The sequence below is a fragment of the Oryctolagus cuniculus genome, chromosome 1 (assembly GCF_051225735.1).
Source record: "Oryctolagus cuniculus isolate XC-2025 breed Fujian yellow rabbit chromosome 1, ASM5122573v1, whole genome shotgun sequence".
Taxonomy (NCBI): domain Eukaryota; kingdom Metazoa; phylum Chordata; class Mammalia; order Lagomorpha; family Leporidae; genus Oryctolagus; species Oryctolagus cuniculus.
This window is the reverse complement of record NC_142867.1, coordinates 162,378,364-162,396,956: the sequence shown is the minus strand read 5'-3', so window position 1 is coordinate 162,396,956 and position 18,593 is coordinate 162,378,364. Positions and strand designations below refer to the sequence as shown.

Here is an 18,593-nt window from a genome sequence, read left to right as displayed (position 1 = left end):
TGATGCACACCTGTTGTGTCACCCTGGCCATCCTGACCTCTGGGGTGAGGGGTCAAGGGCAGCCTGTGTGAGGCCTGCAAGCACAGGACACCCATTAACAGAGAACTTCTAAAAGCCCCTGCTCTGGAAATGGCCAAACACTTCATGCAGCCACAGGATGAATATGGACCTCAGGGCATTCCTTAGAGCTCATGGCAAAGTCAGGGCCAAGGATGAAAAGGCTGAAGAGCAGAGTTGACTTTCTCCCTAAATAGCCAAAGAAACATGAACGAACAGTTCCCTGAAGGCTATGCCAGCAGGAGAGAACAAGCCACTTCAAAGGACTGATCTTCAAAAAGTAATTTAAAAGCTAACAAAAGCACAGAAATCAAAGAGGGAAGATTTTTTGAATTTTAGGGTGCTCCTTCTAATCTAGACAAACTATTCTTCTTCATCATCATCATCACCACAAATGCAAGCCCAGATTTGCCTTTATTTTTCACGACTCCTTGGTTGCTTCTGCCCTGGCCAGCTTTAACTCCCTCCCCCAGGAAAACAGGCAGATCTCACCAATCTTCCCGCTGAATTCTGTAAGAAGAACCTGCAGAGAAAATGACACGTTCAGGAAACCGCAGCAAGGCTGATGCAAACGGAATGAATGTAAAATAAGGAGACTGATGTGGAGCTGTGAATTACAGCACCTCCTTGGTACTATGTCACAACTGCCTGGATCATGGGTTCTAGATAAATTCTTCACATTCTTTTAGTTTTGTATAGGATGCGGGATTGGTGACCATGTGAAAACTGATAGTGAACAACCTCTCCCAAAAGGGAGACTTTGCTCTCCACAACACAGGCTGCTCCCTGTAATAACCTTGCAAAACATGAGCCAGATGTCTAAGGTTAAGACTTCTACGGAAAGGAGGCAGAAGCTGACAAGTTAGATTAAGATCCTCTGCACAAAATGACAATGGTGACCTCTTGGGACAATGGGGTATTCTGTGCTTTTTCTTGGTCTTTCCCTTCAAGGAACAAAGATAAAACGCATGTTCTCCTTTAAAAAATCATAACTCCATATTATTTTTAAGGAGACATAGTTAAAAATGTGTCTAAATCTATAAAGTGAGCGAATTGTGCCCTCAAGTGGCTGAATGTTATATTGGAAATATAACTCCCCAAACCTTTGCAACTGTTGCTAAGTGACTTTAGGTAACTGGCTGCCACTTCAATTCTTTCATTCCTGTAAAAAGGAGGATTTTGGAACAAGGCATCGGGAACACAGGGATTACATTCCTGATTTATTACTGAAACCAAGTTTCCAGTAGCACCAGGAATTCGCTTTGTCTGTATCCCCATTCCTTGGCTAACTCAAATGACTAGATCTTGCCTGGGCTATCACAGCTCTGCCTTAGCAAGTGGCTTGTTTACAGAAGCTTCTGTTCCTCAAACAACTGCTTGCTAGCCTAGTAAAACCTAGCGCTAAATGGTTCTGCACTTAGGGCAGTGTTCTTCCAGTACCCACCCCCCCCTTTTAGGATTTATTTATTTACTTGAAAGGCAGAGTTAACAGAGAGAGAGAGGTAGAGACACAAAGAGAGACATCTTCCATTCCCTGGTTCACTCCCCAGAGGGCCACAATAGCCAGACTTGAGTCCAGCAGAAGCCAGGAGCCAGGAGCTTCATCCAGGTCTCCCACGTTGGGGCAGGGTCCCAAGTACTTGGGCCATCATCTGCTGCCTTCCCAGGTGCATTAGCAGGGAGCTGGATCGAAAGTGGAGCAGGCAGAACATGAACCGGTATCCATATGGGATGCCCGCATCTCAGGTGGTGGCCCAACTTGCTATGCCACAATGCTGGCCCCTAAATACTTCTTTAAATATAGTGAAAAGCAGCAATTAATCTCCAAAATAGGCATGCCTCTGTGTGAAAGCTAAATATGAGACTTCAGTGTGACATCATTGTGAGGCCTGAATGTCTGTCAGTCTAGGACTCTCAATCATGATCTGTTCACCCATGTCCTAACAACAACAACAAAAAAAACCCAATAACTAAAAAAGCAATAATGAATGGGAAGCTATTATTTTGATAGTGATTTAAATAAAGCATGGTTTTGATGGTGATTTTAAGAGCTAAGGGCCAAGTCCATCATAAACTACCAATCTTCTTTTTTTTTTTTTTGAAGATTTATTTATTTGAGAGGCAGAGAAAGAGAGAGAAAAGAGAGAGAGAATCTTCCATCCGCTGGTTCACCCCCTAGATGGCTGCAAAGGCAGGAGCCAGGAGCTTCCTCGGGGTCTCCCACGCGGGTGCAGGGACCCAAGAACTTGGGCCATTTTGCACTGCTTTCCCAGGCCACAGCAAAGAGCTGGATGGGAATTGGAGCAGCCAGGATTCAAACCAGTGCCCATATGGGATACTGGCTCTGCAGGCGGCACCTTTACCCACTACATCACAGCACTGGCCCCAGACTACCAATCATTAATTAGCAAAAGTCCGGAGTACTTCTAGCACCTCAGGAGCACTTTGCCAAAAATCACTGTCCTCACACGAAGAGGCTTTCTCCTCTGTGACAGATCTCTGATGGACAAGCACTTCCTCTTGTCCCAATCCACCTCACCCCATACTCAGCTATACACTTGAAGTTGCTTCCCAATGAGCTGGATGAAGGTGGACGTCCTGCACCTTGGTCGACTCCATGCAGAAGAAGAACCCGTTAAGGACGACAGAAGTTTTGCCGGCGCCGCAGCTCACTAGGCTAATCCTCCGCCTTGCGGCGCCGGCACACCAGGTTCTAGTCCCGGTTGGGGCGCCGGATTCTGTCCCGGTTGCCCCTCTTCCAGGCCAGCTCTCTGCTGTGGCCAGGGAGTGCAGTGGAGGATGGCCCAAGTGCTTGGGCCCTGCACCCCATGGGAGACCAGGAGAAGCACCTGGCTCCTGCCATCGGATCAGCGCGGTGCACCGGCCGCAGTGCAGCGGCCGCGGCGGCCATTGGAGGGTGAACCAATGGCAAAGGAAGACCTTTCTCTCTGTCTCTCTCTCTCACTGTCCACTCTGCCTGTAAAAAAATAAAAAAAAATTTAAAAAAAGGACGATGGAAGCTTCTCTTCCAGGAGAAGCAGGCAGAAGCGCTGATTCTTGGTAAAGCAGAGCGTCAGACCCCAGAGCCCCACCCCAGCCCTCGCAACAGGCATCTCCAGGGTGGCCTGCACACTTCCTGTAAGACACAACTGCTCTGCACACGGCTCCCCCACGACTGGGAAGACCCATTCTGGATACACAGCTAATAGGGTTTAAGCTGCAGAACCATTTCCTTGGACGGACGAAGTTCTCGGGGCTGACACTGTGGTGCAGCAGGTTAAGTTGCTGCCTGTGTTGCCAGTATCACATACTGGAGTTCCAGTTTGAGTCCCAGCTGCTCCACTTGTGATCCAGCTCCCTGCTATAATGGCCTAGGAAAACAGCAGAAGATGGCCCAAGTGCTTGGGCCCCTGCACCCACATGGGAGACCCAGATGGAGTTCTGGGCTCCTGGCTTTAACCTGGTCCAGTGCAGGTCTTTGGGACCATCTGGGGAGTGAAGCAAAAGAAGAAAGACTTCTGTCTATCTCTATCTCCCTCTCCTTCCCTCCCCCCATAACTCAGCCTTTCAAATTAATAAATTTTTTAAAAAATAAAGTTCCTTTTGCAGTGATGGGGAACAACCGGCTTTGGGGCCATATAAGGTCTGGGAATCATTTGGTTTTGCTCTGCCAAGGCAACTGCAGGCAAGACTCAAAATTCAATACATCTACAGCAGGCTAATTTTTAAGTTGATAATTCTGTGTGGCCTGCAAATGATGTTATAAATTCCCAAATGACCGTTGGCAGAACAAAGGCTCCCTAGCCTTGCTTGAACTGACATGTCCCATGCCCAGACTCCTCCCTCACTCTTCATCCAGAGTTCTCTCCGCTTCATTCCTTTCCCTAGAAATTCTATTCACTAAATCATAACTCCCAGACACTCATCCAAGATCAGCTCCTACCTCCATTCTATCATTCTTCCCCCTGTAGGACATGAGTCTGGTCACATCCCTTAAGAGATAACTGAGGTAAGGCAGGCACCTTCTGATTAGGCCAGATCAGACTTCTGGTGTGAGAGCTTCCAGCTGAATAGGAGGCGGCTGGGGAAGCGGCTAATTATCCATCAAAGCAATCCTGTTCCAACTGATAGGCTTATTCTCAGCAAGCCTGGTAACTGGATAAACAAGACCTCAGAGGCTCTCAGGGCTGGGATGAGAGATGAAAATGCACTTTATGTGGCTTTCTGTAATGCAATCACCAGTTAAAGGGACAGCAAGGAGCTTAACAAGCTCATTACTTCTGTAGCGCCTGAGAACTCCGCCCATGCACCCATGGCAGCCCCGGGATAAAATGCCCTTGAGGGCCTCGCTGGGTCTTGGGCCCAACCTGTGTTGTTGTCATTCTGGTCCCAACACAAGGCAGCTGGTGTTTCTATTACCAGCTGCTGGGTCACGTGGATAATAAGCCAAGCGTTGGTTCAAATGTGTTCCCAGGCAAACAACTAGTATTTTCTTAATCTGGGCACAGAGAAAGGAATGCCAAGCTCAGATTTGGATAATCCTTTTTCTTAAGTGAATTTTTCCAGTTGTTCTGCTCTACTTCCACAGTTGCTTGTGACTTCTCAAAGCCGTTTGCCAGGGTCTGAATTGGGACGCTAATTTAGCTCCTTGTCTCTATCCTACAGCAGTGGGACATGGCAATGTCGAGGGCCACTGCCTGCAGGCCCCTGAAGAGACAGGAGGAAGGGGAGGCTGAGGGCTGGATGGCAATTTGAGCCCATCTCAAGCCAACTCTACTTGAGGTCTCTGGCAGGTACAGGTATAGCTAACCTGAATTCTACTCTTATGGAGATGAACTGGAACTCTCACAATATTAGCTTCCTGAAACCTGTGACTCTGCCCTTGACTCACGCTCGGCCACACATCTGCCATTAGAACCAGGTGATGTTTCCCTGCACCCAAGGGAGCTTTCCAACTTGTTAAAAATACACTAGCTTGAGATTCAAATGCTGGCTTTGTCAGTGCGGGCATTCATTGGCCCAACAGATGTGGTCTCCACGTGTTCCTGGTACATGAATATCTTATATGTCAAGCCATACTTCAAATTCATGTAAGTCATCGGCACTTAAATCTTCATTTGTATTTATTTGATTTCCTGAAGGAAAGGCAGCTGTGACCAGCGTTAGTAGCACAGAAAAAGCAGTGTCAACAGGGAAAGTTACCCTAATGCCAAACCCTCAGCATGGCATCCAGAACTCCTGAGTTAAGTCAAAGGAAAACTTTTCCAAAAGAAATAGGATCAGCTGTACCCCCTAAAATTATAATACTCCTGGGAGAGGTGAGGTTTTACACCATACCTGTTATTGATTCCACAAAGCAATGAGTTTAGCAGTCTTCCCTTAAAGAGGCTTTTATTTATAGTGAGAGAAAAGCCAGGAGCTTGCGAGTTTCCTGAGGTAGAGGGAGATGGCAAGTAATAAAAAGAGGGGAAAATTGACAGAAATGAAGTCACCCAAATCAAACCTGGTCCACTTCCTAATTCTCCCTAGTGTTCAGACCTGGCTTCTCACCATTTCCACTTGTGACCAGGAATGGAGGTATAGGAAAATGGAGAATTCACTGGGACTGGTTTATAACCATTATAAAGCATGTCAGGTGGGGGTTGGTGCTGTGGCACAGAAGGTTAACGCCCTGACCTAAAGTGCCAGCATCCCATGTGGGCACCGGTTCGTGACCCGGCTGCTCCACTTCCAATCCAGCTCTCTGCTATGGCCTGGGAAAGCAGCAGAGGTGGCCCAAGTCTTTGCGCCCCTGCTCCCGTGTGGGAGACCCAGAAGAAGCTCCTGGCTCCTGGCTTCGGATCAGCACAGCTCTGGCTGTCGCAGCCAATTGGGGAGTGAACCAATGGATGGAAGACCTTTCTCTTTCTCTCTGCCTCTCCTCCCTCTGTGTAACTCTTTCAAATAAATAAATCTTAAAAAAAAAAAAAAAGGCATGTCAGGACTAGAGAAGACACACCAAAAATATAAAAATAGAGATTCAGACACAGTGCTCTCTAAATTCCCAAGTTTTCATGTGGTGATTCTGAATCCAGTTCATCACAGCTCCCTTTCCTTAATCAAACTATAAAGTATGCTGGCCTGGGAGCCAAGGGAAGCTGCATCAGCCCACCGGGAGGTATCTGCTATGATTCTCAAGAGCAAAAACCTGGTTTCAAATGGGATGACCTTGGCATTTCTGAGGAGTCCAGTACAGCTCAAGAATATTCCCTCTGTGGCTGCAGGTTCCCTTCTTGGGATGTGACCTGGCGTCCACAGTAATCCGTCCAGACTTGTCCTCAGCACTCCTACACCTCTGAATCACTCAGCGCACTAATGCATTCGAAGTCCCACTGTGATGTAATTAAGGGATAATATTGGCAGCTAGGAGTGAATAGAGTTGTAAATGACTCCCATGGGTGAGTAAATGCTGAGGGGAAGGTGAATAACCATTGATTTCATTTGGTGCAAGTTTATTCCAATGCCACAAGCATTCCCCCCACCCCCATCTAGATAATAAGGGTTCTAAAAAGCTACAAACACAGCGTCTATAGGCAAACAGTTTCATCCCTTCTTCCTCTGGAGAATGGAGAATTGAAATGATTGCATCCTAGGAATGCTTGTGAAATCTAGCGGGAAGACTTGGGGACTACTGATGTCAGGAATGAGAACAGAAAAGAAGAGCTGTGGAGTAGGCGTTCAGCGCAGCAGTTAGGTTCACACCCCTATCAGAGCCTGGTTTGAGTCCCAGCTCCTCTGCTTCGGATCCAGCTTCCTGCTAACACACTCTCGGGAGGCAGCAATTGATGTCTCAACTACCTGGGACCCTGCCACCTCCAGGGGAGACCTGGACTGGGTTCCTGGTTCCTGGCTTTGGCCCGGCCCAGCCCTGACTGTTGTAGGCATTTGGGGAGTAAATTAGCAGGTGGATGATCTCTCTCCATCTCTTTCAAATAAAAAAAATAAATAAATAAAATGAAAATAAATAAAAAGGTTTTTAAAAGAAGAGCTGTTGGGCCGTTGCCGCGGCTCATTAGGCTAATCCTCCACCTTGCGGTGCCAGCACACCGGGTTCTAGTCCCGGTCGGGGTGCCGGATTCTGTCCCGGTTGCCCCTCTTCCAGGCCAGCTCTCTGGTGTGGCCAGGGAGTGCAGTGGAGGATGGCCCAAGTGCTTGGGCCCTGCACCCCATGGGAGACCAGGAGAAGCACCTGGCTCCTGCCATCGGATCAGCGCGGTGCGCTGGCCACAGCATGCCGGCCGCGGCGGCCATTGGAGGGTGAAACGACAGCAAAGGAAGACCTTTCTCTCTGTCTCTCTCTCTCACTATCCACTCTGCCTGTCCAAAAAAAAAAAAAAAAAAAAAAAAAAAAAAAAAAAAAAAGAGCTGTTTCAGGAAGGGATAAGCAGAGAGGTAAGTGTGCATGTCACAACTGTGAAGGGAAGAGGTCTGCCTCTAAGTCCTTCATGGCCGTCCGCTTCTCTCACTATATATATAACATGTATATGTATTCACAGCCACGAACCATTCACTTGTTCTCTCTGGTCCCCAGCTTTGCAAATCTGGAAATGTGGGGGTGGGGTCCCTGGATCAGGTAAGCTCCAAAGCTCTCTTGATGTTAGTCCCACATACATCGTAATGGAAAGCGTGGGTAAAGAACCGGGTGAGGGTAACTCTTTTACACTGCGGGCAGGACAGCAAACTGGTACAATTTGGGGAAAAAGTATGAATACTGAAAGTGTGTCTCATTTGTGACCCAGTGATTTCACTTTGGGGCTTATTCCTTAGGAAAACTTTAACACAGTACACAGACAAGAGAAACCCTCTGCACAGTGTGTTTAAGAGCTGAGAACTGAAGACATGTGCAACATGTGTGTCAGGAATAAGATGGATAAATAAAGCATGGCCTCTTCACATGAAGGAATACTATATAGCAGTTAACATGAACAATTTCATGCTCTGAGAACTAAATTATATTTAATCTATTAATAAATATGTTATATCTATTACATATTTAATAATATTATATATTTAGTATTTTAATAAATGGGTTAATATTTTTAAAAGACAAGCTCCCCAGAAGTTCCCAGTGGTTACATTGGTAAGAATATGAGTAACTAAAATGAATAATGACTGCAACTCAATTTAGTGCATTAAAACAATAAAATCCGTGACTGCATAGGAATAGTCAAACAATATACAAGGAAAAATTCATACTGCAGAATGAGAAAAAGCAAAGTGCATAATACATAGTGTGAATCCATTACGTAAATTTTAAGTGAATATAAAGATTAACATTAAGTATTCATAGATATATATCCCACACGTACCTTGTGTGTGCGTGTGTGTGTGTGTGTGTGTAAAACCAAACAAAATGGAAAAAAGGACACATATAAATTCAGGAAACCAGTAATAACTTGAAGGCGAGAAGTCTATGACTGTACATCACTTATCAGTATGAGTTTATACATTTCATATAAAATATGCAAAACAATAAAATCTCATCTCTGGATGGTGGAAAAATACTTGTTATTCTTTACTGAATTTCAAAAACCCTGCTCAAAATAGAAAATAAAGAATTTGAGCAGCTCTGCCATTGGCAGTGAGGTGTGGACAGCACCATTCCGAGCACCCGCGAAGGGCCAGGTGGCAATTTTAAGAACCAGAGCCAGCCCAGCCTTTCAGACCTTGAGTGTCCAGCTCACTGCTGTCCAGCATAATAGCTCCCAGCCACATGCTGCTAACTGAATTACTTACATTTAAATAAAGTTAAGTATGATTAAATCATTTGTTCCTCCATGGCAGTAGCCGAATTTCAAGTACTGAATGGCTCATGGGCTAGTGGCTACTACGTCGGGTGGCAAGCCTACAGAACATTTCTGTCGCTATACATTCTACTGGACAGAGCGGGTCCTGAGCTAGAGACCTCTCTTTAAGACTCATAGGACATCTGGTCATACTGCTCTTTTCCTTGTATGTCTTAAAGCACAGAGGAAAGCCAAAGTATCGACTAGGAATCAATTATAATCCTCAATTAGAATTATGATTAAATAACCATTTTCTTATTAAAGGTAATTAGATAAGGCATTAGCAGAAGATCCACCAACTGTCCACAGCTACATAAACATTACATTTCACTTTCCCCTGAACTTAGGAAGATGGGTTGAAAGACAATGAAAACATTACCCAAGCAGAATGCAAGTTCAACAGTTTTCCAAGAGCCTGAGTCTTGTCTTTTTTTTCTTTTTCTTTTTCTTTTTTTTTTTTACCTGTACACAGTATGAGGGACATATACTTCTCGGATTGGAAATTCCAAAATCTCTTTGTGTGGACGTGTCCGGTTTTCAGGGAAGGGTTTCACGGGCAACATCTCAGGAGTCAGGCAGCAGCTGATAGTCTCTGGAGCTGGCGATACCTCCAGTCTGAGCAAGCCTTCAAAGAGCAGACAGGATCGTGTTAGCAAAGAACTCGTCATGTTCTGATGGAGCCAAGAAGCACTTCAGTACCGCACCTCTTGTATGGAACAAGGGATAGAGAGTGAGAGCGAGAGTTCGGGAGTTCTCAGCTGGTTTCCAATAGTTTGAGAAAACAATGTCATGATGACTTTCAAGACCTGGTTTCTACACCATAAAAAGCAAGCAATTGTAAAGTGAGTAGGAATGGATTTGAAGGTCTCTGATGTTCCTCCCAGAGCTACTGCACTACAACAGTACACTCAGGGAAGTAACTGCCCTGCCTTGCAGGAAGCATTGATGGGCGGTTCTCCCTGGGACCTGGAATGCAGCAGAAGGACCGCAGGGGCTGGGTGGCTGAGGACGAGGAGGGTGCCTTCACCTTCTACCAGAACTTCTCACATTCACTCGTATTCTTTATATTTTATATATTTCTTTGAGAGATAGAGTTACAGACTGGGGTGGGGGGGACAGAGAGAGAGGTCTTCCATCTGCTCATTCACTCCCCAAATGGCTACAATGGCCAGAGCCACACCAATCTGAAGCTAGGAGCCAGGAGCTTCTTCTGGGTCTCCCACACAGGTGCAGGGACCCAAGCACTTGGGCCATCCTCCACTGCTTTCCCAGGCCATAGCAGAGAGCTGGATAGGAAGTGGAGCATCTGGGACTTGAACCAGTACCCATATGGGATGCCGGCACCACGGGCTGATACTTAGCCCACTATACCACAGCACTGGCCCCACATTCAGTCTTCTTATAGTAAGGGGCTCCATGTAATATTTTATTTGATAAAGGGGCTGATCTGTGCAATTAGCTGAAAATCTGAGAAACCATGTCTGAAATACAATGCTTATAGAAGCAATCCTTTAAGAAAAATATAAAACATCTAGGGACTGGCCAAAAATATAGACCAATTCAGATTCTTAACTCTGTTATTTATTTATTTATTTAGTTAATTTTATTGATAGGTAGAGAGACAGAGACCCAGAGATTTCCCACCTGTTGATTGACTTCCCAAATACACTGAACAGTCAAGGCTAGGCCAGGTCAAAACTTGGAGCCCAGAACTCAATCCAGTTCTTCCATACGGGTAGCAGGGACCCAAGTATTTGAGCCATCCATCACCTGCTGTCTCTGAGGACGCAAAATATCAGGAAGCTGGAATAGGGAGCAGAGCTGGGACTAGAATCCAGGCACTCCATTCTGGGATGCAGGTGCCTCAAGAAACATCCTAACCACTGGGCCAAATGCCTGCTCCCACATTCTTAACTCCTAATGCAAAATCCCTCCTTTTATTTGGCAAACATGATTTTATGAATTCTAGCATTAGCCAAATCATGTGCCTGATCTTAAATGAACTGGGCACAGCTAACAGGGATAAAGAGAAGCCAAGGATACCTGGGATGGACTTGACTCTTCTCTGTAAGGATGAGGATCTTTTGTAGTCCGCTAAAAACTTGAATAAGTCTTCGTCACTGAGACGATCTCCCTCCTGCAAGGAGAAACGTCAGGGTGAGTGCACAGCTGCCACTGACTCCGGTTTCCGGGAAGATTTTTACCTGTAATCTTGATTTTCACAAGTCTTTCAAAAAAGGCAACTCCTGAGTCATTTAGTGCCACCTCTTGTCCAGCATCCCTTCTTAAACAGCTTCTTGTCAGTCCTTCCAGGATGGGGCTTCCAATGCCTCAGAGGGCTCTGTTTGACCCTCAGGAATCTATGCCAAAGTTCTCTCCCCCACCTCCAACCCCCTGATGCTAGCCCCCCACTGCCACCACCCTGGGGCAGTACAGACTTCACTTTCTTCACTGGGGACTTGACCATGGGGAATGCATCGTTCCATCATCCCCACCTCATTTTCTTCATACTTGTCTTGGGTGGACAGGTTAAACATAAACTCTCCCCTCCGTGTGCCCAGCAGTCTGCCAGAGGACCCAAATGCACTATCTCTCCTCCTCCTAACAAGCCAGGGATGTAAGTAGGAAGATATGTCTTACTCCCAGTAAGAAAAGTCAGACCTGGTCAACTACCTGGCCCCAGGGGAATACAATCAGGAAGCAGTGTACCCTGAAGAGAAACCCTCACAGTCCCTTCCTACTTCTGTTCTATGGCATGGTGCATTTCAGTTTGTTAATGCAACCCTTTTACATGCCCTATACTGTTTAAGCTAAGGAAAATTTTCCAAAACAGGGTCAAATTCAGTCTAAGTCAAGGTTTGTTTTTTTTTTTTAATTGAGGTAAAACACAAATACAATAAAATTTTAGCATCATCTGAACCATTTCTCAGTACATGGCTCAGTTGTGTTAAGGATGTTCACACTGTTGTACACCCAGTCTCAGAACATTTTCATCCTGTAAAAAAAGTCTGAAACTCTATACCCCTTAAACAACAACTCCTTTCCCCATTTCCCACAGGTCCTAGCAATCATCATTCTACTTTCTGTCCGTATGCATCTGACAACTCTAGAAAGGTTTTTCATTTTCAGATAGTGACAATGCTTACTGAGCTACCTGGAATGGTCACCCTCAAGCAGGCTCCATGGAAGGGCTGCACAGGGAGCAGAGTGAGGACAAAGCCTTGCCAGGACACCTGAGACTCGCAGGAAACGACCTCTCAGTCACAGCCTTGTCAATTACTCCATCAAAATAGTTCATCAGACAGCTAGTATTAATGGGGACCAATCCTTCTCTCAATGAGCACAGCTACACTACTTGAGCCCTTACTGTATCCTAGGCACTCTTAAATGCCTCATGTCCAGCTGTCCCAGCAGCCACACGAAGCAGGTGTCCGTATTACTGTTTGGTAGGTAACTGAATTGAGATGAGGCGAGCTAACTTGCTTTCTTAAGTGCTACACATGAGGACAAATCCAGACACTCTGTGACACAGACAAATACCTGCTTGAAAAAGTTGTTAACAGTCATGGTGGTGGTTTTGAAGTTGGATCCAACCCCATTTTCCTCCAAGGAGAGGGCTCTTTCAGAAAGTCTTCTAGTTTGGGACAAAGTCCTCCGCTCACCCACAGAGCTTCTTCCTTTAAAGTAAATAATTGATATTCTAAAATATGCGTTTCTCTTGGAATACACAGCAATTATTAACTTAACCACCTGTAAGATCTTTTTAAAGTCATTGCACAAGAACACTGAACACGGCCATCCTTGTTTTGAAGGAAAACTTCCCTCCTCTGACCCCTTTCTTAATCCCCTGTGGGAATCCACAGTCCTCACCTGACCACAGAGTAGAGAAGCCCGAGTGGGTCGTCCCTCCCACCTGGAGCCCAGGGTAGGCAGATGCCACTCAGCAAGAGCCCAGAGCTACAGTCAGACCATGGTCTCCTGAAAAGCTTTATTTAGTCAGCACAGTGTTTGCTTTTGTTATTTTTACATTTGCATTCCACTGGGAGAGGCATGTACTGAGAAGCCCTTGAAGGCATTTGGGATTGTGACCTAAACATGCAAGGGCCAGCCTGTGTACTCTCTGAATCCTGGCTTTCGTCTGCTCTGGTTGTGTGGACGAGGCAGCAAAACCTAGTTTCTGCCTTAGCTGACCTGCCTAAATGACACCCAAACCGGGGCTGGGACCCTGATCCTCTGCTTAGTTATTTCTCATCCCCTTCTAGGATTCACGTGAGGACCTTGATGCTTTTATATTGCAAAATGCAGAGTTCTGGTGTGAACACTCAGATTGCTTAGAACCTTGACAGATTCCTGTCTTTGATTGTTGTCTTAACCTTCATTTGCACTATCATGCTGAATTAGAACTTCTTCCTACCTACCCACTTAAGCTTGCATGCTGCCTCAGTATAACGTTCTGTATCTATGACTGCTTTTTAAGAATCAGCTTCTGTGGTCACGTTAATTTATCCTTGACCTAGAGCTGACTGAGGCCTCAGCAAGTCCTATGCCTGAATCACCCAGTTTATAGGGCCTTTTTAGCCCCAAACATAGCTTTCAACTAAGGCCACTTGGGTCTACATGAAGATGGTGTTAACAAAGATTTGTGGCATGGAGGGCCAGATGCAATGAAGTTTGTTATTGACAAGCCAGAAATAACCCTGGAGTTCTGACCAGTAATTATGAAGTAAGAACTGCAGAACAGTAGCAGCAATAACACAATACCCTTTCCTCTAGTTGTTGCTAAAGGCAACATTTCACAAGCGGCAGAGCTAAGGAATGCATGAGAACTGTGAACACGGACTTAAATATTAGCTGGGTACAAAGGCGCTTGGGGAAACAAAAATCCTGCTACAGGTGGTTGGGGTGGGTCTATCTGAAAGTTCTAACCCACTTGGACAGTTAAAATTCATGACTTAGCCGAGGGTGAGGTGATAGGAAACAGAAATATGCTGAATTGAACAATAACTATTCTTTTGACATCTGTTTTTACTTTAACAAATAATTCATTTATTTTCATTTTATTTGAAAGGTGGGGGGAGAGAGAGAGACAGAGAGAGAGGCTCTTCCAGCTATTGGTTCACTCCCCAAATGCCCACAACAGCCAAGGGTTGGATCAGGCCAAAGTCAGGAGCCAGAACATAAGCTGGTCTCCCATGTGGGTGGCAGGGACACAAGCACTCAAGCCATCGTCTCCTTCCTTCCGGGACCCACATTAGCAGGAAACTACAACTGACAGCAGAGTCAAGACTCGAACCCAGGCACTCTGATCTGGAATGTGGGTGTCCCAAGCAGTGTCTTCACCACTGTGCCAAGTGCCTGCCCCAAGCGCCTATTTTTCTATCACATTTGGAAAACTAAACTTTAAGAGACAGGCAATTTTGTTGAGAATCCTGAGTGCAGCTTTAGGAAGCCTTTGTAACAGTGCCTTCCCAGGGACCTGCACTGTGAAGCAGTGGGTAAAGCCACTGACTGCAGTGCTGGTATCCCATATGGACGCCAGTTTGAGTCCCAGCTGCTCCACTTCCGATCAAGCTCCCTGCTATGGCATGGGAGGGCATGGAAGGGCAGGGGAGGATGGCCTGGGGCCTTGGGCCCCTGCACTCATGTAGGGGACCTGAAGGAAGCTCCTGGCTCCTGGCTTAGAATCAGCACAGCTTTGGCTGTTGCAGCTATCTGGGGAGTGAACCAGAGGATGAAAGATTCTCTCTTTCTCTCTCTCTCTCTGCCTCTCCTCTCTCTGTGTATCTCTGACTTTCCCAAATAAATACATAAATAAAATCATTAAAAAAAAAACCAAATAAACAGTGGCTTCCCTGTATGTTTAAGAGACAACCACGATGTCTTTGTTTGACACAAGGTTATCACATTTTCCTCTTATTTTTAAGAAAGTTACAGGGGCGGGGGCAGAGGATGGCTACTGCAAATTAACTTTTTAGAGTCGAACCATCCAGAAAATCCCAATCAAAAGTCTTATTATAAGAGCACATTTAAGCTCCACAAATTGTCATGGTAATCATTTTGGGGACCACTGTCCAATGAAGCACATGAAATTCAGCCATGATAGTTTTCCGTCCTGTTTATCTCTTTCCTCCCTCCCACTCCCCACACCTTATCACACCCCAAACCCCACTCATATGCCTCTGACCTCAGGGTTGGCAAACTGGGGAGCCCTCCCCTTCCCACTGCAGATGGAAATCTTACCAACCACGGGTTCCACATCAGCTGCCTCCCTGTCGAGGGTGGAGACATTGAAGAAGCTTGCTAAGCTGATGGGAGCCCAGGCAAAGGGCATCCGGTATTTCCCCAAGCGCTGGCAGAAGGATTCAGCTTGAAGTTTCAGCTTTTCAATCTTTTCTTTACTCTAGAGGAAAATGGAAAAGAGAAGGAGGCAAAACAGACAATAAGGCATCAGCACCAGGCAGGACCCTCGGACATGCATGCGATAGCCATCTGAGTCTGTAGGAAAATGATTCAATTCAGGCCGCAAGGCCAGCTGATAAGAAAGTAGAGTCTAAGAAGCAAGAGTTTAAAGAAAGGCCACTAACGTGTCCACAGCTTGCTACACCAGCCAATCCACAAGGACTGCTTTTGGGTCTAGGTGCATGACTTGGATTTTCATGAAAGAAAACCAGGACAAAAAGTTCAGTCTATCATCTGGGAAGACTCCATAAAGATCTATGAACGAATCTTAACAATTTCCTTATAAGGTTGACCACACTTCCAAGGTGTTCTGAGTTCACACTAAGTGGCAAATTTAAAGAAACAAAAATATTGAGTCTATAGCAGGACACAGCTTAGGGAAGTCGTAGTCCAGAAAGGTTGTGATTTTAAAGTCATATTGAGAACCTTTGCAAAATGGTGCTGAGCAGATGTGCTTTTCATGACTTGGTACTTACACTGTGCTAATTACTTTCTGAGGTGCAGCAGTCAGAGCCGATTCCCAGCCCCAGGACAGAAAGGGACGGCAGCCTGTGCTGCTGGCAGGGGTCGATGGAGCTCTGGCACCCCTCGGTTTGTAAGGGTCATATCAGCTGGGTCAGACCTTCCGGCCAAATCTGACAGTCACACACTGGTGTAGACCATCACGAGCGATTTCTTTTATCACTGATGGCCAGTTTCCCTTTATTTTGCTTAAATACATTTTTTGTGTGTTTGAAATGCAGACATATTACAGATTAAACCACATGAGCTATTTTGTGGGACATTTTTGAAAATCTCTGCTTATTCTAAGATGACACCACTTAACAACACTCAAATGATCCTACCTTTCCACCATCACTTTCTTTGATAACCATGTAGGGTTCTGCACATTCTCCAATCTCTCCTTGCTGAAGGACTTTTTCAATCTACCAACAAACAAAATATTAAAAGACAGCACAATAATTACATTCATATAATGACATCTTTGCAATCCCCAAAATCATGTTAGTGGCAGTATTTCATGACATAGGATGTCCACAATATGTGTTATTTGATTGTAAAAATTAATATGTACAGTGCAATATACAGTTTTGTAAAACAAAATTATTGAGGCATATTAAAAGGATAATGGATACATAGCATATGTTAACAGTAATTATCTTTGCATGATGGGGTAATATGTGATTTTTATTTTCTTCCTTCTGCTTACGTGTAGTTTCTATTTTTAAACAATAAACATGTATTATGTCCATAATAAAAATGCAATAAAAGCTATTTTATAAAACAAAACCCATGAGACATATGTAGGAAGTGAGAAGCTCATTTTCTTTATTATTGCTTACAATGTAAAAAAGAGATATGGTCTCTGTAAAAGTCAGGTTGGGACTAGAACCTTCCACAAAATGAATAAATGAACACAATAAATTGTCTGTAATTGTGTCCCTTGCTTTTCATATTAGGGTTGCTTCTCTGGATGTAACAGACTTGGAAATAAACTCAGAAGCCATGAGACATGCAGTTTGCTAACTGGCTGGGATATGAACAATGCTATTGTTGACAAGTGTCTCCTTCCATTCTGCATCAGATAACAGAGCTGGCTGGCCAACTGCCTCCATGTTTAAGTGAAAAAAGGAGAAATTTGAAATTTCCTAACTCTCTGTCTCCTCCAAATTTAATTCAACTTAGATATTAAAGGCAAAAACAAGTGGATTTAGCTTCATTGGCTTGTATGATTAGTTGAGATAATCCATGAAGATGAAATCTGGGTCACCATTTTCCACAGGCAAACAGCCTTTTTATTTTTAAGATTTATTTTTTTATTTTGAAGGCAGAGTTAGAGAGAGAGAGGGGGAGGGAGGGAGGGAGGGAGGGAGGGAACTTCCATCTGCTGGTTCAATTCCCAAATGCCACAATGGCTGGGTATGGGATGGGCTGAAGCCAGGAGCCTGGAACTCTGTACTGGTCTACTATGTGGGTGACAGGAGCCTGAGTACTTGGGCCATCTTCCACTGCTTTCCTAGGCACATTAGCAGGGAGCTGGATGAGCAGTAGAGTAACTAGGCCTCACACCAGCACTCACGTGGGATTCTAGCATCACAGGTAGTGGCTTAACCCACTGTTCCACAACACCAGCTCTGGCACACATTCTTAATAACTATCAGGTTTTATTTATTTATTATCTATTCATTCATTCATTCATTCATTCATTCTCATTTCTTTGAAAGGCAAAGAGAGAAAGACAAATAGAAAGAGAGAGCTCTTCCATCTGTTCGTTCACTCCTCAAATGCCCACAACAACCAGGGCTGGGCTAAGACAAAGCCAGGAGCCTGGAACTCAATTCCACATAGGTGGCAGGGACTCAGGTTCATAGGCATCACCTGCAGTCTCCTGAGCATCACTTGCAGTGTGCATTAGCAGGAAGCTGGAATTGGAAGCAGAACTGACTTGAACCTGGGACTCATGATATGGGATATGGGCATCTTAACTGCTGTGGCAAATGCTCGCCTCAGGCATCATAGATTTTTTTTTTAAGATTTATTTATTATTTGAAAGTTAGAGTTACACAGAGAGAGAAGGAGAGGTAGAGAGAGAGAGAGAGGTCTTCCATCTGCTGCTTCACTCCCCAGTTGGTCACAACGGCCGGAACTGTGCAGATCCGAAGACAGGAGCCAGGAAATTCTTCCAGGTCTCCCATGTGGGTGCAGGGGCCCAAGGACTTGGGCCATCTTCCACTGCTATCCAAGGCCAAAGCAGAGAGCTGGATAGGAAGTGGAGCAGCCGGGACTTGAACCAGTGCCCATATGGGCTGTCGGCACTGCAGGCAGCGGCTTTATGTGCTATGCCACAGTGCTGGCCCCTGACATCACAGATTTAAAGCAGAACACTCTACAGATGCAGGAATGTTTCATGGGAAGCCCCAGATGTTACTCCAACCAGGAAGTCTCTCTTCTCAAAAAAGAAGTTAAAAACCTTACTCCATGCCCACAGTGTAAAGAGAAGGTTGGTTCCACTCATGGATGCACCACACTGAAAACACAGACACACAGCACTTGAACAAGACACTGACTAGTACTCCTGTCAACAGTCATTCACTCATTCATTTGTTCAAAAAATATTTGCTGAGTGCTATCTACATGGTAGCTGCTGGGGAGATAAAATGGCAAAAATGATAAAGTAAACATGGTCCCTAGTGTCCTGAAGCTCATAGTCAGGAGCCTGTCGAATAAATTCAAAGTCAATGAATACATGAA

At 45.2% G+C, this 18,593-nt stretch overlaps 1 protein-coding gene across 4 annotated transcripts in view; it reads right to left on the bottom strand.

Annotated features, from left to right (window-relative positions):
• Positions 1–18,593, bottom strand: part of DOCK8 (dedicator of cytokinesis 8) — a 253,132-nt gene that overhangs the window by 122,369 nt on the left and 112,170 nt on the right. For all 4 annotated transcript variants that reach the window (XM_008256091.5, XM_008256100.5, XM_089337104.1 and 1 more), the window contains 5 exons: positions 16,187–16,267; positions 15,123–15,282; positions 12,423–12,559; positions 10,926–11,019; positions 9,345–9,507 (listed from right to left, as the gene is read on the bottom strand). In XM_008256091.5, the coding sequence (XP_008254313.4) occupies positions 9,345–9,507; positions 10,926–11,019; positions 12,423–12,559; positions 15,123–15,282; positions 16,187–16,267 (635 nt within the window). The remainder of the gene's footprint in view (positions 1–9,344; positions 9,508–10,925; positions 11,020–12,422; positions 12,560–15,122; positions 15,283–16,186; positions 16,268–18,593) is intronic.